This window comes from Pieris brassicae, chromosome 2 (genome assembly GCF_905147105.1).
Source record: "Pieris brassicae chromosome 2, ilPieBrab1.1, whole genome shotgun sequence".
In the NCBI taxonomy this organism is placed as follows: Eukaryota; Metazoa; Arthropoda; class Insecta; order Lepidoptera; family Pieridae; genus Pieris; species Pieris brassicae.
Window position 1 is genome coordinate 12,043,221 of NC_059666.1, and position 22,256 is coordinate 12,065,476.

The 22,256-nt window shown below is 33.8% G+C and overlaps 2 protein-coding genes across 5 annotated transcripts; one reads left to right on the plus strand and one right to left on the minus strand.

The window, feature by feature from the left end:
- Window positions 1–603: 603 nt before the first annotated feature.
- Window positions 604–11,317, plus strand: LOC123720817 (RNA polymerase-associated protein Rtf1). 3 transcript variants are annotated; one of them, XM_045677588.1, is made up of 19 exons: window positions 604–770; window positions 1,489–1,606; window positions 1,844–2,089; window positions 2,561–2,624; window positions 2,855–2,974; window positions 3,478–3,665; window positions 3,812–3,904; window positions 4,012–4,199; window positions 4,294–4,405; window positions 4,480–4,609; window positions 4,693–4,798; window positions 5,860–5,991; window positions 7,147–7,275; window positions 7,396–7,508; window positions 8,427–8,595; window positions 8,718–8,816; window positions 8,960–9,055; window positions 9,137–9,248; window positions 9,714–11,317. In XM_045677588.1, the coding sequence occupies exons 1-19, from the start codon at window positions 702–704 to the stop codon at window positions 9,818–9,820; spliced, it is 2,391 nt and encodes a 796-aa protein (XP_045533544.1). In that variant the 5' UTR covers window positions 604–701; the 3' UTR covers window positions 9,821–11,317. The 3 variants fall into 3 exon arrangements, with proteins under 3 accessions (XP_045533544.1, XP_045533546.1, XP_045533545.1); XM_045677590.1 differs by having other exon boundaries at window positions 9,143–9,248; XM_045677589.1 differs by having other exon boundaries at window positions 4,483–4,609.
- Window positions 11,318–12,969: 1,652 nt separating this feature from the next.
- LOC123720818 (actin-related protein 2) lies at window positions 12,970–22,237 on the minus strand. Of its 2 annotated transcripts, XM_045677591.1 has the most exons (12): window positions 22,057–22,237; window positions 21,867–21,977; window positions 21,498–21,512; window positions 20,108–20,179; window positions 19,836–19,979; window positions 19,662–19,764; window positions 19,327–19,433; window positions 18,490–18,639; window positions 18,248–18,373; window positions 14,540–14,692; window positions 13,956–14,084; window positions 12,970–13,260 (listed from the first exon to the last, which is right to left on the minus strand). In XM_045677591.1, exons 1-12 carry the CDS (start codon window positions 22,102–22,104, stop codon window positions 13,219–13,221), a joined length of 1,200 nt encoding a protein of 399 aa, XP_045533547.1. In that variant the 5' UTR covers window positions 22,105–22,237; the 3' UTR covers window positions 12,970–13,218. The 2 variants fall into 2 exon arrangements, with proteins under 2 accessions (XP_045533547.1, XP_045533548.1); XM_045677592.1 differs by lacking the exon at window positions 21,498–21,512 and having other exon boundaries at window positions 12,971–13,260.
- Between the last annotated feature and the right edge of the window lie 19 nt (window positions 22,238–22,256).

The window sequence follows — 22,256 nt, forward strand, 5'->3', positions numbered from 1 at the left end:
TGCGCCAGTGAGGTTTTGGTACTAAAGGGAAGAAAATTACTAAGACGTTGAAGGATACTGGAGGCACCGTATAATTTTCGGCTAACTTCTTTAACATGTTGCTCCCAGGATAAATTTTGATCAAATAAAACCCCCAAATTTTTTACTGTACGGCTAAAATTTAAAATTACACCATCGATATGGATAGGGGGTATCCTGGCCCAATCAATTCTCGTCGTGAAATAGGGGCTGCCAATAATTAATACCTTACTCTTTTTGGGATTGATTAGAAGACCAAAATTTTTACTCCAGTCAACTATCTTTGCCAGCTCAATGTTAGTAGATTGTATGGCTTGCGGGAGATCATCGAGACTTGATTGTACGTAGAATATTATATGTTATGGTAGCAATAGATACAAGCAATAAATGTAATCTGAAAAAATATTCATAATATGCATCTAATGAATGATAAAAGTTAGCATTGTTTATAATTGAAAGTGTTCTATCTCGTGCGGAATACTAGTAAATACTTCAGATTTTATCTATTTAAGGAATATCAAATATGTCTGTTGTCAAAATTGTAGACTTAACTATCTAGTCTGTGCATACAACTGTCAAGTTTTGTCGCTCGTGAATCGTGTTTCCAAATCTCAATAATTTTGTAACGTAGAAAATCTTTTACGTTACAGTTACAACATTAAGTGATTTCTAAATTAAGAAAAATGGCTAAACGTAAGAACAAACCATTGATAGATTCTGATTCCAGCAGCGATTGCTCTGATTTGGACTCAGTGAGTATCAATGCCGTACAAACAACATTTTAACACGACTTATTCCCGACATTCCTATATTTTTTATGAGTATTCTTCCCTACGACGGTTATCGTCTAAGGCATATATTTAACACTCAATATTATATTTCATCAATCTCCCCATATGACTCCAGGAATGTGAATTAGTAGAAACACGTAAAAACGCCATTTAAATTGACGATTTTGTTTTAAAAAAGTACGCTACGACGCCCCAATTTCTGGCGTGACTCATACAATATATAATGATCCTTTTTTTCTTCGCAATACATAAACTCAAAGTAACCCTTAGGTAACGCCCAAATATAAATTGTTACTTACACTTGACAACTGTCTGGACTTAAATTTGGTTTTTATGTAACCTTATGTATATTTTCATTTTACTGCCTTACCTCAGTATAAGCATCATGAATTTGCAAGCCTTATGCATTAGAGACCAGTATAAGCACTGGACCTTTTACTGTTCTTGAGAATATTTATGAATGGCATACTACAATAGTCATTGAGAATTTATTTCAATTATTACATAGACATCATTCATTGAAATATGATGTTTATACAGAAAATATAATTACAGTTAAACAAAGATCAATTCATTTTTTATAAGATGATATATGTAGAACAAATACTTTGCATCATAAGGTGAATGTTGCTGATTGTTATTGGATCATGCTATGAATTAAAATTATTTAACTTTTCAGCAATTTTTAAATTTAGCAAAAAAGAAAAAGAAGCCTGGTGAATCTCCTCCACCAGCAAAATCAAATAATAAATCGTCAGACAGTGAGTCCGACTGGGATGATGATGATAAAAAAGATGGTATGAAATATTTATAGAGAACCAAGGTTAATAAAGCTATATAGTGTATCAAAAAGCTAGTTAAGTACCATGTTGAAACATATATATATATATTTTTCTAAACATCACTTAAATATAGACTGGAATAGGCTTAATAAATAGCAGAGTGCTGCTGTAGTTCTCCACTAAAATAATACTTGTAAGATACTTGAAATGATGATAGGAATAATGGACCTACACAAAGATTTTTTCTTTTAGATAAATCATCATCTTCATCAGATTCAGATTCAAATAGTGATGCAGAAAGTGATCATTCAAAGAAAGAGACTCCAAAACCTACAAGAAAAAGTTCTTCAGAAGAAGATCGAAAGAGAGATAAAATTGAAGAGAAGAAGAAAGTTGAAAGAAGTGAAGAGAAAAAGAAAGTTGATAAAGATGTTCGAATGAGTGTTGATAGTGCTGGGTCAGGAAAGAAAAAAGATGTCTATAGTGAACCTGAAGAAGGTATTATTTTTTTTCTAAATTTAGAGTATTAGCATGTGCTAGTTAAAATAACTATACAACAATATTTAGAGTAATAATTTTGTTTATAGTCATATTTATATATAAAAGTAATTCCTATATACATACGTCATATTGACATCGGGTTTCATGCCCCTACACATAGAATGTATGATAACCCATTCTACATATAGGAATACATATAAGACTTTGTTATTTTATTATAATGTTTATATGTTTTTGTGAGTCCCTACTGGATACAGGAACCATTTATGTTTTGTATTTTCATGCCCAGTATTGTTTTTAGTTGTACTCGAACCCTTTAAAACACAAAATCTTATTTGTGACACTATAAGGACACTTCCATAATTATTAACTATTAACTTATTAACTTCTTACATTTTTGATGTGCCCTGTTTCCTTGTTGATAAATAAACTATAATGAAAATAATATATTTTAAACAATTTTTTTAGGCGAGGTGTCATCACATTCCTCGGATAATGATTCTATTGACTCTGAAGAAGAATTTGATGATGGGTAAAATATTAACTATTTTATTGTATGAGAATTTATAGAAGAAATGGGATGTCTGTATATTTCACTGTATTCTGATAATCTAAGCACAATTAAATTTGTTATTGTTTCATTTCTCATTTTTTTGTAGACTTGTTTGCTCTAAAAATATAGATAAAAAACATAAATGAAATTATGTTGTTATTAGTTGTTTGTTATTGTTAGTTGAATTAAATTTATTATTGACGTTTTAGTTATGATGAAAATTTGATGGGCGATGAAGAAGATAGAGCACGATTGGCTGCCTTATCAGAAAAAGAGCGAGAACAAGAGATTTTCAAACGTATAGAAAGGAGAGATCTGATGAAAACCAGGTTATTATACATTTTTCAAATAATATATTCCTTCAACCAGCTGAGTTATCTATAGGATCGCACATTGAAGTATGTACATTAATTTTAAATATCTTTGAGCAACTTTATCATATCAATCAAATTTTTTGTGTTTAACTAAAAGTGACATATAGTGACTGTTTACTAATTTATTTAAAAAGATTGTCTATGATCTACTTCCTGGGTGAGGTATGACTTATTCAAAGACATGGCATTGTAGTGAAGCTAGGTTGCCTGTGATGTCGACCACTTCTCATAAAATTCATTTATCTATTTATGTATACTATTTTTTATTTCTTTTTGTGTCAGATAGTCCATTTATTGAGAAAGATTTTCTTGTAGTGCCATCTCCTTTTGAATGTTGGCGTTCATGCGTACTTTAATTTAATTTCCGCGCTTCTTAACAATGACTTAGTGCTTTGAATTGGCTTTTGAGAAAGGTTTTATCGTGAACCATCCATCTAACCTAGATATTATTAAAACAGATGGGAAATAGAACGTAAATTGCGTCTGGCCCGTCGTTCAGCGGCGGAACGCGGCGCCTCACCGGGTGAGCTCGCTCGTCGTCGAGATAGAAGGAAGCAACGAAGAGCGCAGAGGGCTCAGAGGGCGAAAGCTCAGGCCCAGAAGGAAGCAGAAGCGAGAGAAAGGGAGAGGACTAGTGAGAAACATGGTGAGTGGGAGAGAGACAACTATAAAAAAAAGGCCTGTTTCGAATTTGGAGAAGTCTTCGCTTATGTTTACGTTTTCTCATGAAATTGCATTTCTGATGTATGTGCGTAATATAAAAAAATATGCTTAATATTAATATATTTCCAGAATCAGATATCGAAGAGCCGAAAGAAGAAGAGAAATTAAAAGAAAAGCCACCACCCAGTCCGGGGGAGATTCCTGATGATAATAAAGATACAGGTTCGATAAGTTGTTTAATAAAGATATAAAGATTCCTTTAGTTATTAAATTTGTTAATATAAGTTAATAAGGATACCTAATGTAGTTTTATTTTTACTTTATTACAGATCGTAATGCAGAAAGGTCTGGCTCGCCTCTGTTCGGGGCTAAAAGTGAACGAAAACGTAATGTTGACGACAAAAGAGTGAATGCCATGGCGGCCTTAAGGGCCCAACGCGACGCGAGGGCTAAACTCACGGAGCACAAGCAGAAGAAGAGAATGGAGGAAGAGAAAAAGGACAAAGAAGAAGATGATGTGAGATATTTTTTAAACAAATGTGAAATAACTTTTTAATTTCTTACGAGATTTGATGCGAAATGGTTATAAATTGGTATATATATCTTCATAGGACGCAGATGCAGAAATAATCGGTGGCACGAGCAAACAAAGTGTAAAATTAAAAGCATCAGATATTTATTCAGATGACTCGGGAAGCGATTCTGATGATAATAAATCGCAAGGTAATTAATTAATTTTATGTTTAATATATAGTTTGAAAAATATATTGTTATACTTATATTTGAATTTAATGAAGCAGCCGGTCGTCGCAGTTCCACCAGTTCCTCCTCATCGTCAGGTGAGGAACCGGCTCCTCGTGAACGGGAGCAGGAAGAAGTGAAGTACGCCGACACCAAGGACCAAATCAACAAATTACGACTGAGCAGGTGAATATGTTCTCTTAATACAATTTGTATTTTATAATTTTCAAATCTTTCCTATTTTAAGTTTTTAATTTATTTTATTACAGGTTTAAATTGGAAAGATTGGTTCATCTACCTTTCTTCGCTCGTGTAGTTACGGGCTGTTTCGTTAGAATCGGGATAGGAAATAATAATGGCAACCCTGTGTATAGAGTAAGTAATAATAAAAATAATGTTTAATTTGTGAAAGTTTTACAACATAACATACATACGTCGCACTTAAGTGGTTAAATCAGATAGTCAATTGAATCTCTAGACAGTTAATTAAAAATCGATACTCAATCAAGTCGCGAAGTTCCGTCAGACAAGTGATTTAAGGAAACGTTTAACGAGTTTCCTAAACGTTCCTAGGCAACAAGACTAACCTAACCTAACCATTTACAATAAAGCAAAACACGGAATTTCCAAGCTCTCAGTTCTTCACGATCACACCGAAATCACAATAACAAATGAAATAATCATGGCGGAGTCTTGTTTTACATTGTTAATCAACACGCTGGCTTTCGGTCAGACAGATAGTTAAACGTTTTCGACGCTGTTTTATTTAAATCAAAATGCTAGCGACTTGATTGAATATCGACATTTAATTAACTGTCTAGAGATTCAATTAACTCTCTGATTTAACTATTTTACTGCGACACATATGCTTGTATATTGTGCTTTTTGTTACCACTAAGTAGGACTTTGCTGTGGGATGGAAGCTTTGTTATCCATATAACAGGTTCTTACGTAGTTCGAAAACCAGTCCCAATACCTTATCTGAAATCTTATTGTTTGTTGCAAATTTTATATGGGAGAAATAAATAATAATTATTATTATAACTATTTAAGGCATTATGACAAAAAAATCTAACTAGTATTTTAACATTTATTTACTAGATGTAGATAATTAATCTCAGTCTGGGCCTCAGATATCTGTTTCATGATCATTTGTTAATCTAATAGGCAAGTAGACCTTCTGTGTCGTCGACTTTTTGGGTAATTCAAGCCGGTTTCCTCACGATGTTTTCCTTCACCGTTCGAGCTAATGTTAAATGCGCACATAGAAAGAAAATACGACCTCGCGAACGAAGCTACGACCTCAGGGATGAGAGTCGCACGCTGAAGCCACTAGGCCAACACTGCTCAACTATATACATAATTCACTTTTTGATTTGTGCATATTGGAAATAAAATAGTGGATTGTTTTAAAATGATATATTATTATATTTCAGGTAGCGGAGATTATAGACGTATACGAAACGGCGAAAGTATACAATTTAGGGAACACAAGGACAAACAAAGGACTAAAACTCAGACATGGCACTCAGGACAGGGTGTTTAGATTAGAATTTGTTAGTAATCAAGTGAGTATTATCTCTAAATATTACGTATTACTTACGTACCCCCCAGTGACTTTTTACACCTAAAACGTACCATTATGTGGTGTAAAGTACTGGAAAGTGGAAAATAATATTAACAATAACGCCTAATTCAATCCCCGCCCCGCATCGTAACCTTTTACAAAAGGAACCTAACCTCCCCTCCCAAATGCGTTACGTAATACTTGAACGCTCCCTAAGACAACGCAAAAATAATAAATGTTAGTAATCATTAGTTCAAATTGTGGTAATTGTGTTTCAATCGATTACAGTGAAGTGTTATATTTGCGGTGGTTAGTTCGTCTAGAATGGTTGAGAAAATTAAGAAAATATATATAATAATCTATAGATAGCGAAGAAAGTCGGATTTGTTACACTTTATAACGACCAATTTGGTAGAAAATTGGTGGGAAGGTAGATTAGAACCAGGTTATTAATTTTTCAGGTCAGGTTATTTTTTTTTAATTAGAAAAATTTATCAGTTTAGCCGTTTATTTGTTAAAAATAACGGCTAAACGTAATGTTATCTATGGTTAAGTATGATTGAAAATTTGACAATTGTGTTTATTTCGAGATAGCTTATCTTGTATTATCATTAACAATGCCACGTCCAAGACTATCGAATCTTTCTCAACAAAGTCATAATGGAATAAATCGAATAAAAGAGTTTAAGTGGATTCGAGAATAGTTCAGATTATTTACAATGTAATTGTATGATGTATGTTTTTTTAAGTTTTAAGAGTATATATTTAAGATGTGTGTACGGGACGTCTGTCGGGACCGCTAGTTAATTAGTATTTGAAATTTGACATGTTTAACAGTATTCTATATTAAAAACCATTATTATTTATTAGTCTCCATAGAACCTATACACACTATATAAACAGTTATTTTATTATAACATCTTGACCGGTTTATGTCACGTGGCTGTAACATTTTTAATTATTTGATAAATCATTGATGATTTACAAGTTATTTTAATCCGTAACGCTTTGTAAAATCATGTTTTTGCACAGACTAACATTATTTTTTCCACAGAACAACATATTATTTCTCATCCTGTTTCTGAAGATACATAAAATATAAGCCTAGATCAATTTTCCACAGCATTAATTATAATAAAATTGGATTTTTTTTAAGGAATTCACGGAATCAGAATTTCAAAAATGGTTCAAAGCTATAAAGGACGCGAACAAAAAGCCTCCCATAATGGACTTTGTTAGAACTAAAATTAGTGAAGTTAAGGATGCACTTATGTACGAATTTAAGGTAAATAAAACATATTTTTTTCATAAATTTTTAACATTTTGAATCTATTCTAAAATAATACTGTAATTTTTATAATGTAGAACATTAATTGTAAAAAAATACTAAACGCTAAACATTTAGGAAGAAGATATAGAAAAAATTGTAGCCGAAAAAGATAGATTCCGATCTCACCCCACCAATTATGCCATGAAGAAGACACAGCTGATGAAAGAGAGAGATGTCGCACAGTTGAGGTGAGAAAGATCATTTTTGTGCTTACTTCATTTATTGCCTTTGCATTACTTTCCATCAGTATAGATTTTAAATAACTTTCAGAATAACCGAAACGCCATTTGAATAATTTAGTAGTAATCTCAACATTTCCTATGCGGATACGGAAAGTTTTATTCTCCTGCAACAGTAGTTTATTTTTGTGTACAATTGTAAGTGTCATGTAAAAATTATTGTCAAATACAGTTCAAAGTCCAAGCCAAAGTCAAAAATCATTTATTCATCTAGGTAACACAATGTACACTTATGAACGTCACTAAAAAAGAAATAACATGTCTAATGGGAGAGACTTACCCACGACACAGGAAAACCTAGTGGCTAGTGCACTTTCTCTTTTAACTAAACATCCATTTTTATTATGTATAATAAGAATCCTTGACATTTATATCATATCTAATTAAAAACAATGTGGGCGTGTACACACGTAAAAAGTGAAACTTCTTTAGAAAAATGATCTACTATATGCAACTTTACAGAAATTGGTTAAATAAACTTAAATTAGATAAGGTATAATAAAAGCCTTTTATTATCATAGACATGAATACAAATATTACAATTATTTCATTTTACCTTATTACTACTAAGATTACAGAATTTCATTAATTGTAATAGAATTATTACTATCATTGTTATCGTTATTATATATTGTTGTTATCAATGGCTTCGAATCTCTTCGAATCAACCGTGGTAGGGACGAGAAAAAGATGGCGCGTAACGGAAAAAAATTAAAATTTTGAAATTCATATATTCAAAATTATTTGTACATGAGCTGAGGCGTATATTTTATAGCAATTAAAACATATTTCTATATTCTATATAAAGTACGGTGTATGTTTGTCGACAACTGCATAGCAGATTCTTTATAAATTATTTTATTTCAGAGGTGATGAAGAATTAGTAATGGACTTAAATTCTAAAATTCAAGAGTTGGAGGACAGAGCCAACCAGTTGGACAAGACGAGGACGTCATCCATACAAAGTATTTCGTACATTAACAATAGGAACAGGAAACTCAATGTGGAAACTGCCGAAAAAGCTATCATGGAAGAGGTTCTAATCATTTTATTAGTAGTTTCGAGTTCGATTCCAGACGATTTTTTTTCAAACATACAGAAAAATATGCCCATAACAATCCCTTTTTATATGTATATAATTTTTGTTTATTGTTCTAGATAAAAGCGAATAAAGGCAAGAAAATTGACGACCCCTTCACGAGACGACACACGAAGCCCGTTATGAACTTCAAGTCGCATCAGGGCGGGAGAAGTCAGGTGAGAATTTCTTTTTCATATTTATTATTCATTCATTGAGTGTTCAAATGGCGAAAAAATGTTGCAATCAATTAAGTGATTTCAAGTTTGTGAAAGATAAAAAAAACCTTCAAAAAAGTATTTTAAGTTCCCATATATTCCAGGAAGTGGAGAAGCATCCAGAAGAGGATGAAGAAGCGCAGAAAATAAGAGAAGAAGAACAGAAGACAAAAGAGCGACAAGAGAAAGAGAGACTTATGGTGAGTAACGATTTTATACATTAATAATTGTATAAAATCTTTTATTTACAGAGATTACAATGTTTTCATGTTTTTTCTCAGCAACAGCAAACAGAAGAGGAAGCTTCGAAATCCCAGAGCAAGAGCGGGACAGATAGTCTGTACTCGTTGCACGATTTTGATATTAATATTGATATCGACCTGCCTATACCTAGTAAGTAAAATAATTATATTTTTTCTAAACTAAAATCCTTCAAAGTAGGTTTAATTTTTGCCATTTTCTCATATAAAATGTTGTGTATGTTCCTATATACATCAAAGTTTCATACTAAGATTTTATACTGGATATACAACATATATTAAAGTTCTAAAACTGTGTTTATCATTTTTTGCTTTAGTTATACTTTCCATTTAATATTTTGTACGTAAAACAATCTGAGAAAAAAACTTCAATGATAAAAAAAAGTATGAAACATTTCCTAAATTGGATAATTAGCAAGAAAAACATTAATTGCTATCAAGGAAATTTCCAAATTGATTAGACCTGATTTATTATTTCCATACATGTTTCCTTTTATGAAATGCTGTGCGAAAGTAACAAAGCTGGACGCTCGCAAGTGCATTGCCGGCCTTTCACGCCACTACCAACATACTATTAAATAAATGATATTTTTTTTAGAAGCAGTAACGAGTCAGCCGAAACAAATAACGACAAAAGTGAAAGAAACTGGCCCCAAACGTTCATTAAATCTAGACGAGTACAAGAAACGGCACGGGCTCATTTAGTATAGTTTTTGTAATGGTAACATTTATAAACAATTGCATACAATTTGTTTATAGCCCCTGTCAAAGCTAGCTCGGTTCGCAATAAGTAAACGTATTTCTTTCAAAAACGCCCGATGTCGGTGACGTCATGAAAGCTGACAGTTGACTGTAAGAGAAATAGATTTTCCACAGGTGATATTTTTGTTGGAATAACACAGATTTGTGTTTGACGTTTTAGCTGTAGCCGCAAAATGCAATATTTATAATTGTTATCAAACAGTTAAATATAATTGGAATAGTTTTGCCTTTTTTTAATTTCACACCTAGTTTATAAAAACTTAAAGTTAACTAAAGCACTTAGTTTACTCAGACGATCTATCGAATAGTTAACGTCATAGAATAGTCTTGCATTACATATCGAAAACTACGTTGTATCTGTCAAAATGAAATGAGATAATCGTATTGACGTATACGAATACGAACGTACGAAACAATACGAGCAAGCACGGATAGATCTGTCTCTTTTCATCGCATATGATTAGAAAGAGCTTTAAAAGATCAATTAAGTTTTTATGAATCACTGGTGCATATAAAAATCGTGATCTAAAATGCGTATACAATTGTATGAACAATCCAAACCCCCACAATTCTGAAAGACTTAGCGCCAAGTACGTACGTCGAAATACGTTTCTGACATATAAGTGACACTTACTAAGTAGCTTTTGTCTATTGAAAAGCTACTGAGTCCAGAATCGGACTCAAAAATGTCCTGATGAACCAGTATACGCCAGCTTTCCACGTCGTCGTCACATTGTTACTGAATCAAAAATTATAATTAGTTTTTACTTATAAGTTAGATTAATTTGTTACAATTTGTACAAATCCCTACAAACTATAGATAAAATTCCAAAAACACCAGGCCTTTGTGTCTTTGAGAGCATTTTCTGTCAAAAGTTAAGGTTAGATAAGTTTTTAATTCGTATCTATGTCGGACGACATTGATACATTTTTACCCATGTAAGGAAGATAGCCTTTTATATAAATACTCACCGAAAAACAAGCTATAGATTTTAATATTACATATAGTACTGACTGGCTTTTGCCTTAAAAACCTGTAAAAATACAATTTGTTTCTACGCAATGTATAAAGCAATAAAACGCGCCTTAATTTATATAGTATAGTATATGTTTATCATATTTTATACGAATAGTATAATTGAAATCTCCCAAGAACAAAGTAATTTTGACTGATTCCTATATTCAACGACACGTTACCCATTAAAAAATTTAATAACCGTTATGCTAATGAAGTCGTATAGATGTCGCCGTACAACTGTTTACACTTAGGTTAAAGTCTTCGATAGACAAAACCGCGAGCTAGATTGAAATCTAATTATATGTATAGTTTTACGGTCACATAGATATGTGTAAACGAACGTTATGATTATAATAGTAATTACAATGTAGTAGTAATCTATTTATTTTGTCATTAATATCTCAATAAAGCTCAAACGCTGATTCTTGTTTAATTTCCGTTTTCGTATTCCTGTTTTGGTTTTCTCTGGGTCTTAAATCTGGGTGGATTATACCCATTACGATACTTTGAATTCATGTAGTCCCAATACGACCTACTCTACGATATATAAAGGTATGAATAATGAGAAACAGCTATAGAGGAGAATTTAATTAAAAAATTCCACGTTATTTAGACGACATTCAATTAGTCCACTTGATATTTTATTTTCCATGTTGCTCTCCAACGCAGTATTTCTTTACCGGTGTCAATATACAGATCTTTGCCGTTTCCTCCTATAAAGATAAAAAATATTTATTTTGCAGCCGGTCTTAATATTTCTTCAAATATAATGAATTATAGGTTAATGTAACTTACTTCACCTGGTTCAGCCTAAAAAATAAGTTTTATATATTAAAATAAAATAAGCATGTTTCATAAAATGTATTAATTTAAGGTGATTAACCATTTCACCGTCCGCCTCCTCTTGAGGGTGAGTCGGTTCCTGTAAAAAATGTTTGTTTTATTATTATTCATTTACAACAACAGTAAGCCATCCACGGCGTTAACACGTTTTAATTTTCTATTTTTCAGCTTAAAGTATGTTACGAATTCAATAAAAAAATGGCGGTCTTTATCTCGGATTTCTGTATGATCACTAAATCATGTTTCTCTTTAAACAAGTTGATTATTTTTAATGGATATCATTATGTCCTGCAGGGACCTGGTGTATTTAAAACTATTTCTGAAGTGTATATTATATAATACTAACCTCTGGAACCTCTTCTAAGGCTGTGTCCCTGAGCTAAAAAAAAGCCTTGAATTAGTTTTTTGTTCATACACAACGGACGGATATTAAAACCATTCATATGATGAGAAAGATTCGTCCGTGGTATATCTGACGAGACTGGTTATACGCGAAAAATATTACAGATATTAATTCGTTAGGTTACATGCACCTGTCACCTGGAGGGTTTTAATCCCCAACTTCCTTAGTGCTACCATTGAAGATTTTTGTTTTATTTTGTATATATCATGAAAATCAAAATTCCATTTTAGTTTACACTTACTTTTTCATGTCTAGGTCTATAACTCCTCAAAAATCTTCCACAAGCTCCCAGAATGAAGCACGACAATAACAGGAACAAAATAAACTTCCTCGCCTCCATTATTAATGTTGCCATTCAAATTAATCCTTTATATACCTTGAATATTATCGATTTAATTAACTACATAACACTATAATTGGCAATTTTCACATTTGTAATCCATTTTAATGCTTGACGATCGCTTATTCTAGCGGAAATACATACTCTTTTTAAATCCAACATTCTTGTCTTACTGTTACTTTGGCGTAGAGCACTTATCCGTGTTTTAAACAGGCAGGCTAACAATTTTTATTATTGATTTGTTTACATCACTATTAAACATTGTTTTTCTAGAACGTAAACTACATAATCTTGGTCAAAAGCAATTAATACAGTTGATCATTTGGAATTTATTAGTTTCAGAATGTGACTCATGTTGGTCAAGTTAAGAAGAAAATAGAATATCTCTTGAATTGTATTAACTTCTTGGACTCAAGTATAATTAAGGAACATTGCACATTGATCTGTAGGATGTTTCATGTAATAAATAAAATAAAATTTAATAAAAGATTTAATACAATTTATTGAAATAATACATTAAATGCATGTTAATACAGTCTTCAACTTGTCAATTTACTGCGAACATTCAGTTTATACTATACCATTTTAGCTATTTTAATAAAATTGTAATACAATAATAATTCATTAAAAATCAATTTGAATATTAACTATTTTTAATAATTTGCTAAACGGAAATTGTTCTTAAAGTAAATAATATTAAGTAGATAGTATAACATAATATACAATTGAAATCTAAGTTAACTCGCTCTTGGACCCAGCTTTCGCAGACACGACAAACCCTGAAAAACAACGTTTTTTTCATAATTTTCAAAATACCGCAAAAGTTTATTAGAATTACTAGCAAATCCGACAGACGTTGTCCTGTACACAAATCTTACATTCAAAAAATCTAATAATGTAAATCTTTTTCGACTCCATTTGAAGACACAAAAAATTTAATCATAATCTGCCCAGCTGTTTAGGAGTTTAATTACGAACACATGCACTGAAGATTTATATATATACCAGCTGTTATTTGCTGTATATAAATCGCCTAGTTAGCGACTGCAGCGTCATCTGCACCGCCACGCCACCGTAAACGTAAAATATCCATTCAAGTCAGTCCAGCGAGTTTAGTGACACACACGTCCAGTAGAATTATATATATATATGAAAGATTTAAAAACTCAAAAGCACCACTAAAACACATTTCGGCACGTTTCTTTGGCGTATGTAAGCAAGTATAAGCCGTCTTTGTCGATCAAGCTGAAACTGTTGCCCTGGGAATGGAACTTTATTACCAAAGAGTTATAGATAATATTACCAACTGTAGGTTTACTGTTGGAAAATGACTCGTTACTTGGAGATAACTATCGAATTGTAAGCAGGCTGAGAATCATGACTCAAGCCAATTTAATATAGCAGTACAAAATTAAATCTTGACAAATTGGAACTAAAAAAGTTGAGTTTATAGTAAACAAAATGTTAGGATTACCTGTTCCTTATATTCCTGGTTTGTGAGCCAGAAGTTATCCCTGTTCTTACAGACTTCCGCCAACACAGCGCCACCTATGAACACCATGTCTTTGCGTCGCGGAGGATCTTCTATGCGTATCTTGAATTTCTGAAAAACAAATACATACTAGCGTGGTACTATTTCGTGATTGGTTAGCAGAAAAGAAACAAAAACGTTCTCCTCCTAATCACCGGGTCAAACCAAATTTTGACAAAGTCGTTGTCTTTTTCTATCAAATTCTGTTCACTCTGTGATAAAAAGAGACAGTCGACTTTTGTTGAAACAATGCAATTTTAACTGAATTTTTATTAATTAAGGTGCTAATGCTTAATTAAAAAATATATAATTCCATAGAAGTATTTTTTGGAAAGAACTAAGTAAAACCAAAACTTATAAGTATTTTTTTTCTATTTTAACAGTGTATTTTTTTTGTAAAATTTATGTTCACCGTAAACGTCATGTATTTTAGAATAGATAGATTGTAACAAATAAATAATAATAAATAGTGAAATTAGATTTAGTTTTAAAATGAATAAAATAAATTATATCATTTAAGTACTCACGGCCAATTTGTCGCAGTCGTTTTTCAGGACTCGTTCAAGATAAAGTTGCTTGATTTCCCTCTCGAGCCGGGAAGGCAGCCCTGGGTACATCGTGGAACCCCCGGACAACACTATGTGCTTGTATAACTCGTTTCTCATGTCTATGTCGGCGGCCTATTTATTTTAATATATGTAAGAGTATAGCAGTGATAGGGGGGTAATGGGGGAGAACGGAGTTAACATATTTCCGGCCCCAACTGTCAACCTCACCTGCACGCGCGGACAACACATCATCCGCGGCGGTATTCCTATACCGTGGTCCCCCTGCTAGATAACAGACGAGGCAATGGCGACCGAGCAGTGGCGGTATAACCACATTCCTGACCAGAGGTCAGAAGAGGCTACAGCGGCCTTAGGGTTCAAATAGCCTCTAAAAGAACTGGCGCAGAAGGCAACGGGAAACCACTGCAGCTAATCTCCCGAGAAAATCGTTATGAAAGTAGTCACAAAAGAATCACGATTGCCATGCGAACCGCTTAGCCAGCGGCGCCGCGCCGCGTCCGGGGCGAGCGGTGGGAAATGGACTACCGGCCATGATGGAAGTAAGAGACCAGGCTTCACGTGGAAATAATGCTACTGGAAACTCCATAAAGTTGCGAAAAATCCAGAAGATAGGCACGTGGAATGTTCGTGGGTTGCTTAAACCCGGTAAATTTAATATCATGGAGAGAGAAGCCACCAGATGTGGTTTATCCATTTGCGGTCTAACAGAAACACACTGGAGAGGCAACGGGCATTTCTCTACCGACGCCCATGCCGTCTACTTTTCCAGTAGCGATGACAGTAGCCGTAACGGAGTAGCGATTATTATTCCTAAGCATACGAATAACAGTGTAATGGGGTATGAGGCAGTTAGCGACCGCATTATGTCAATGAAGCTCAAAGCGTCACCTGTAAACATCAATCTAATACAGGCATATGCCCCCACCAGTGAAGCTCTACCCCTCGTACTGGAGAGTTTCTACCAAGATTTACAAGCAACAATTGCTAAAATCCCCAATAGAGAGTTACTTATAATAATGGGTGATTTCAACTCAAAAATTGGCGCAAACTCTGCCCAGTACAGTAAATGTGTGGGAAATTTCGGACTTGGGGTACGTAACGAAATAGGTGGTGGCGAACAGTCTATTCCAACACCATCCCCGGAGACTGTTCACCTGGACATCACCTGGAGGAGGTACCAAAAACCAGATCGATTACATATTGATAAGATCACGTTGGCGCACCTCTATTCTTAATGCCCACACACTTCCTGGGGCTGATTGTGGTTCTGATCACGAACTCGTTATCGCAAAGATGAGGTTGAAGCTCAAAGCCGCTCGATCCTTCAAAAAGACAAGACGGATTGAAGTAGCAGATATCGAGAAATTCAATACAGCCATTGAGCGGAGTTGGAAGGATTGGACAGTTATGAACCACAACGAAGCTACACCAGACACGTTATGGAATAAGGCTAAACAACTCATCCAAAATGCAGTCACGGAGTCCAGTCCGAGATCAGAAACGCGCAAACGTCAACACTGGATGACGGAGAGTACCCTTGCCCTTATAGAAGAGAGGCGCCTTAAGAAAGCCGCAGGAGCAGACATAAGAGAGCTGAATCAACTGTCTGCTAACATCCAAGCCTGCTGCAGGCGAGACCATAATTCCCACCTTCATAGCATTTGTGACGAACTTGAAAAACATGCTATGAAGCACGAATCTAGAGATCTTCACCACAAAATTCGTCTTATTACAAAATCTCTACCTGCTAAAACCTGGGCTATCGAGAACGACAGAAATGAAGTGGTAACAGAACTCGACAAAATCTCGGAAACGTGGAGGAGCTATTGCCAGTCATTGTTCCTGGATCCGCAGTCGCGGCAGTCTATAGACACAGAACCAGAGCCAGATAATTTGGAACCAGACATCCTTCTGTCCGAAGTAAGAGCTGCCATAAAACATCTGAAAAGTAAAAAAGCAACTGGTAGAGATGCAATTCCTATAGAGACAATTAAAGCCTTAGGAGAACGTGGCGACCAGATGTTTCATCTCATCTGTAATAAGGTGTGGCAGACAGGAATTTGGCCTTCGGAATGGACACATACCATATTTGCACCCCTGCACAAGAAAGGCTCAACGAAGAAATGTAACAATTACCGCCTCATTGCTCTGATATCACACGCTAGCAAAATATTGTTACATATTCTCAACGAGCGCCTGAAAGCATACCTTTATAAAGAGATCGCTCCAGAACAGGCCGGTTTTGTGAAGGGAAAAGGCACTCGGGAACAAATACTCATATTACGGCAGATCATGGAGAAGTCAAGAGAATTTAATAAGCCCATGTTCATTTGCTTTGTTGATTTCTCCAAAGCTTTCGACTCGGTGAGATGGCCGGTATTGTGGAAGACCCTGCTAGATATGGGCACACCAAAACATCTTGTGCACCTATTAAGACAGCTTTATGAAGAGGGCACAGCTTCGGTTCGCACAGATGATGTCCTATGAGGTGATTTCCATCCAAGTGCCGGAGTACGCCAGGGGTGCATAATATCGCCGCTCTTATTCAACGTGTACACCGAACTCATAATGCGCATCACCTTGGAAGACTGGACAGACGGTGTAACAATTGGTGGATACCGGATTGCGAACTTGCGTTACGCGGATGACACCACTCTGTTTGCATCCAGTTCGCAACACTTGGAAGAGCTTCTGTCAAGGATGGAACGAGTGAGCCATGAGTTTGGACTTAAGATAAATCGCAGCAAAACCAAGGTAATGATTGTTGACCGTGCCAGAAATAATTCGCCTCAAGTGACTCAAATCGCGAAATGCAACGTAGTCCAATCTTATATTTATCTTGGGGCTCAGATTTCAAACAATGGCGGATGCATCGATGAGGTCAAACGACGTATGGGTATCACAAGAACGGCTATGGACAAGATGCAAAAGATATGGAGAAACAGAACCATAACAAAAGCCACGAAGATCAGGCTCGTATATTCCCCATATTTCTGTACGCGGCCGAAACGTGGACCTTGCGAGATGTGGAAAGACAGAAAATAGACGCTCTAGAAATGTGGTGCTGGAGGAGAATGCTTGGGGTTTCGTGGACCGAGTTTCGTACAAATGTCTCGATACTTCAAGAACTCGGTATTAAGCAGCGTTTATTTTCAATAGTACAATCTCGCATCCTTACATTCTTCGGACACGTATCTCGGCGTGGTATTCAGTCCATAGAACGCCTTGTCGTCCAGGGGAAGATAGAAGGCACTAGACCGCGCGGAAGGTCACCTACGCATTGGACTGACCAGATCAAGTCTGCCGTAGGAGGTACACTCAATGAGTGTAGCAGGATGACCACTAATAGGCAACGATGGCGAAACGTCGTGAAGCGCATCACATCTGCTCCTTTGATTACCACTACTAAATAGCGATCACGACCGCTCTGTCAAGAGTGTACCGGATAAGAAGAAGAATAGCAGTGATAGCCTCTACGCGCGCTCTCATCACTGGTCGTGCGTTCAAACCCCGGCGATGCACAATTTTGTTTTGCACACATTTGGACTATTTCAAATTTGAAACGACGTATAACATTTGTTAACGTAAGTTCACAAAAAATTTCAAAAAATCCAAATATTTATATGAAATGTTTGAATAAAAAAAATTAAAAAGAGTAATAAATACCTGTATGGTGTTAAAAACCAGTTCAGCAATGCCCTGCCCCTCCACATTAATCAGATGAGGTTGAAACAATGCTTCTGGAGCTTCGAACCTCTCACCACCGACTTTGATCACTCTCCCATCAGGAAGCTTTATACAAACAAGTAGAGGGAATTTACTTATATGTTTTCAGCTTAAGACAAAACAAAGAAGAACTTATTAAAACATTTTTTAATAAGTTCTTCTATGATAGACAAAGGCCTTACCACATAAGGTTCCACGAGCACAGTGGTCTCCCAGGCCAGTCTTTGCTCCTGTTCCACATTGTATCCGATGTAACAGAGCTTCTCCTTCATCATCCGGACTGTTTCAAAGTCAGCTGAGTGGTTGAATGCATAGCCACGCAGAAGTAGTAACTGGAATATAAATTATTCAGGATAGAGGGGTTTGTTAGATTATTATTTTACGCTTAATAGCGCACTAGACTAGCAAAATTTATCAAATAAAAAACGGGTACAGTGTTTCGCGGAAAATTAAAATCGCATTATTTTATTTTACGAGTTATTTAAAATTTATTTAAATAACTCGTAAAATATACAATATTTAATAAAATCGCTAGTAACAGCTCTTGGCCAATGTACTGTAATTCAATTACTTTTTGGCACCATTGTACTCGCCATGATTGAATAAAAACAATATGAGGCAAATACATAAATACAAAAAAACACAGTGTGTTTTTTTGTATCGAGGAGTGTATTATGACGGTGACTTTAAATAGAGTCAACCATTGAAAATATAGTATAGGATCAATACATATTTATTGTTATAAATTCCATCATCACATGCTTAAATAAATCAAATCTCAGAGTGATTTTGGTTAGTGCCTGCTCTTAAGCTAGTTATTATTACCATCATCATAACAATTCATTTTAACCAAAAAAGTCAATAACAATAAACAGATGTTGGTAGGAACAATTTGTCAGAGAAAACCAACAAATTTGACAAGACATTTTTTTTAAATAAGCCTGTTAAAAGATTGCCAACATTAAATTTCTTATTGAATCATATTGAAAATATTTCAATAAATACATTTTGTTACCCACCTTAATAAGGTATCTAGTGATATCTCTACCTGCGATATCTAATCGACGAGTCAGGTGAGGAAGAGCAAACTCTTCATACACAGGACAAATATGAGTCACGCCATCACCTGTATACAAAAAATTTATCATATTACAATTATACCTACATAAATTAGTAAAATTTTTATCTATGTTCATTATAAACTTACTATAAACATCAAATAGTCATTAAGTGGTCATAATCTAGTGTTACATATACAGATTACATTTTGTTAAGGGATATCAGATAAAAACCTATGAAGTTATAGTTATAGTTATAATAGAAAGTACTTAATCTTTTAATCTATATCTCATACCTGAGTCAACAACAACTCCAGAGATCAATCCTTGTGCATACAATGTCAGTACAGCTTGGATTGCTATGTATGCACTGTCAAATCCGTATTTTTCAAACATCACCTAAAAGTTTAATTTAATTATATATTACATAGTACTTGTTTATAAATTAATTTCTTTTCACAGTCATATACCTCAATCATTTTCTCTCTATTCTTAGTGGGGTTCATGGGTGGTTCCGTGAGCAAAATCTTAGTTTCCTTTGGATCAACATTCATCTTACTAGGCCCAAATGTGTAGTCCCATACATGACACATATCTTCCCAATTGCGTACCACCTGTCAATTTTGATTTACATAACTATAAGAAATAAATATATATACATAATTTATTAGAAAAACAGAATTATCACTTTAATTCAGGAATTTTCTGTCAGAAGCTACATGTAACAAAAATATAATTTTACCCCATTTTCCATAGGATAGCTGACTTCCAACATTGACCTGAGCTGCGATGCCTCATCACCAACCATTAAGTCCTAAAACATAAGTGTACATTATTTAAATTAGACATCATACATTGTGTTAGATAATGCACACAAAAAGATTGTTAGAATGAAATTCCAACCTATTTATTAATTTTATACAAAATTTAGTAACTACTTTTAAAGTGTGATTGTATGTTAGAGATCAGTTAAGGGCATATGATACCATTTGTTGTTAATTAAGTCTTATAAACAATTAAAATATAAGACGTATCCTAGTAAACCTATGTTAAAATTAGGAATAAAATTTACTTACAAAACATGACTTAGCATTGAACCCTTAACTGTATTCTAAGTCATAAAACACTGACAATAACTAAAAATAAGGTTTTAAAAAATTAGGGCATAGATATGGGCTGTTGTTTATATATTGGATATTTCTTTACAGTGATGTCCTTGATAAATATTAAAGCTTAGCTACTTGTGAAGGTTACCTGCACAACTTCAGGGTCAAACGTCTGGCAAGCATGAAAGTTTTAATTAATATTATGGCAAATAAACCATATATATTATCTAAATTTTATTGATTTATTTAGAGTTTACTTAAAAAGGGTGGCAGATATTCTTGCAAGTTATACTTGCCTGTTTTGCACACTATATTTGAGAACTGGAAGTAAATGTAAACTTAGACTCACTCAAGTTTTGTTTTTGAGATTCACAATATACATATGCTTATGTTACCCATATGAGTAAATTATGATTGATGAGTAAATAAACATCAAATTATTGGTATTATCATGATTTTTTGATGATTTTTTAACACTACAATATTTTATATTTTTAAGAGACAAGACAATAAAAATATATATAATAATAGTATTGAATTATAAATGAGACTATTTTACCTTTAGTTAATTGTTTTTATTGAACACAGGAAGGACCTACTGTAATTTTTAAATCTAAGCCCTTGACTCTTTGTTAAATAGACATAACATTTATACTAATCTTTACATTAAGATGTTAGTATGAACAATACATTCAAAACTTTATAAACTTGTATTCCACGTAGTACAAATATTACAGACACTTGTCCCAAAAATGCTTCATGCTTTTTTATTTATTACAATAACTTTTAAAAACAGTCAAAACCGTTAACTACAAAATCATTTAGAACAACATACTGGTTATATTGACCAAAATCAAAGGTCCTTTCTGAATTCTAAGGTATTAGGTACTTAAAAACAACATAATCAGCTGATACGACTATCAGTTTTTACAACCTATGAGTAGTCCTGATGTTGTTATAACAGATTTTGACTTTAACATGCTATGAGATAAGTATTAAAGACCTGTAAAAACTTCTCTAACTTACTCCGATACAAACATCCTGTAATATAATAAGTTTTATTGTAGTAGAAGAATAAGTAATATCAATTTGTATAAAATTATTAAATAAATAATATTTTAAAGTAAAATGACAATAATTATTGAGAAAGAAACTTTTTTATTTAATCTTCATTAGTAAGATTTTTCAATTTTGTGAAGGAATGAAAGCGTAAACACAGCCTAGGCGTGGTTTGATATAGTATAACATTTTTTATATTCTTATTTTTGTGGACTGTGTGTTATTCGTTAATGAAAATTTATTGGTAACTTTATAGATTATCAGTCCGTCATCCGTGAGTAGTATAGTATAGTAGTAATAAGAGGAAGTCAATAAACGGATATCAATGATTCATACCTTGACATCGATTTCACCGATTTTGTTTTCTGCTCTGATGATCGGCCTGCCCACCATCGACGGGAAAATAAACGCAGGAAAGTTGCTGCCTGCATATCCACATTTGACGAACTGGAAATAGTTTTCCGATGATGAATCAATCTCTTATCGGAATATAATGCAACAAATTGTAGGTTTCTCTTGAACTTACACCAGTGCCATTGTCACAAACAATGACTTTCCTTCCTTGGTCATCCATTTTAAGTTTTAAACTTATTTAAGTGTCTAAATAGTAAATAAAATAAATAATTGGTATTATTTTATTAAATTCTAAATTCAGCTCCCCCACAAAACAATCACAGTTGAAGTTTTATCGTTTGGGGTTTACGTATGTCTTTTGACATTAAAATG

Excerpts from the sequence above, each read along its gene's own strand:
- LOC123720818 (XM_045677591.1), bottom strand. The coding sequence starts at position 22,104 with ATGGATGACCAAGGAAGGAAAGTCATTGTTTGTGACAATGGCACTGGT. Across the intron at positions 19,765-19,835 it reads ATAGAGAGAAAATGATTGAG|GTGATGTTTGAAAAATACGG; the intron begins GTATATGACTGT and ends TTAAACTTTTAG. Across the intron at positions 19,434-19,661 it reads TGGAGTTGTTGTTGACTCAG|GTGATGGCGTGACTCATATT; the intron begins GTATGAGATATA and ends TTTTGTATACAG.
- LOC123720817 (XM_045677588.1), top strand. The coding sequence starts at position 702 with ATGGCTAAACGTAAGAACAAACCATTGATAGATTCTGATTCCAGCAGC. Across the intron at positions 7,509-8,426 it reads AGAGATGTCGCACAGTTGAG|AGGTGATGAAGAATTAGTAA; the intron begins GTGAGAAAGATC and ends ATTTTATTTCAG. Across the intron at positions 9,056-9,136 it reads AAGAGAAAGAGAGACTTATG|CAACAGCAAACAGAAGAGGA; the intron begins GTGAGTAACGAT and ends GTTTTTTCTCAG.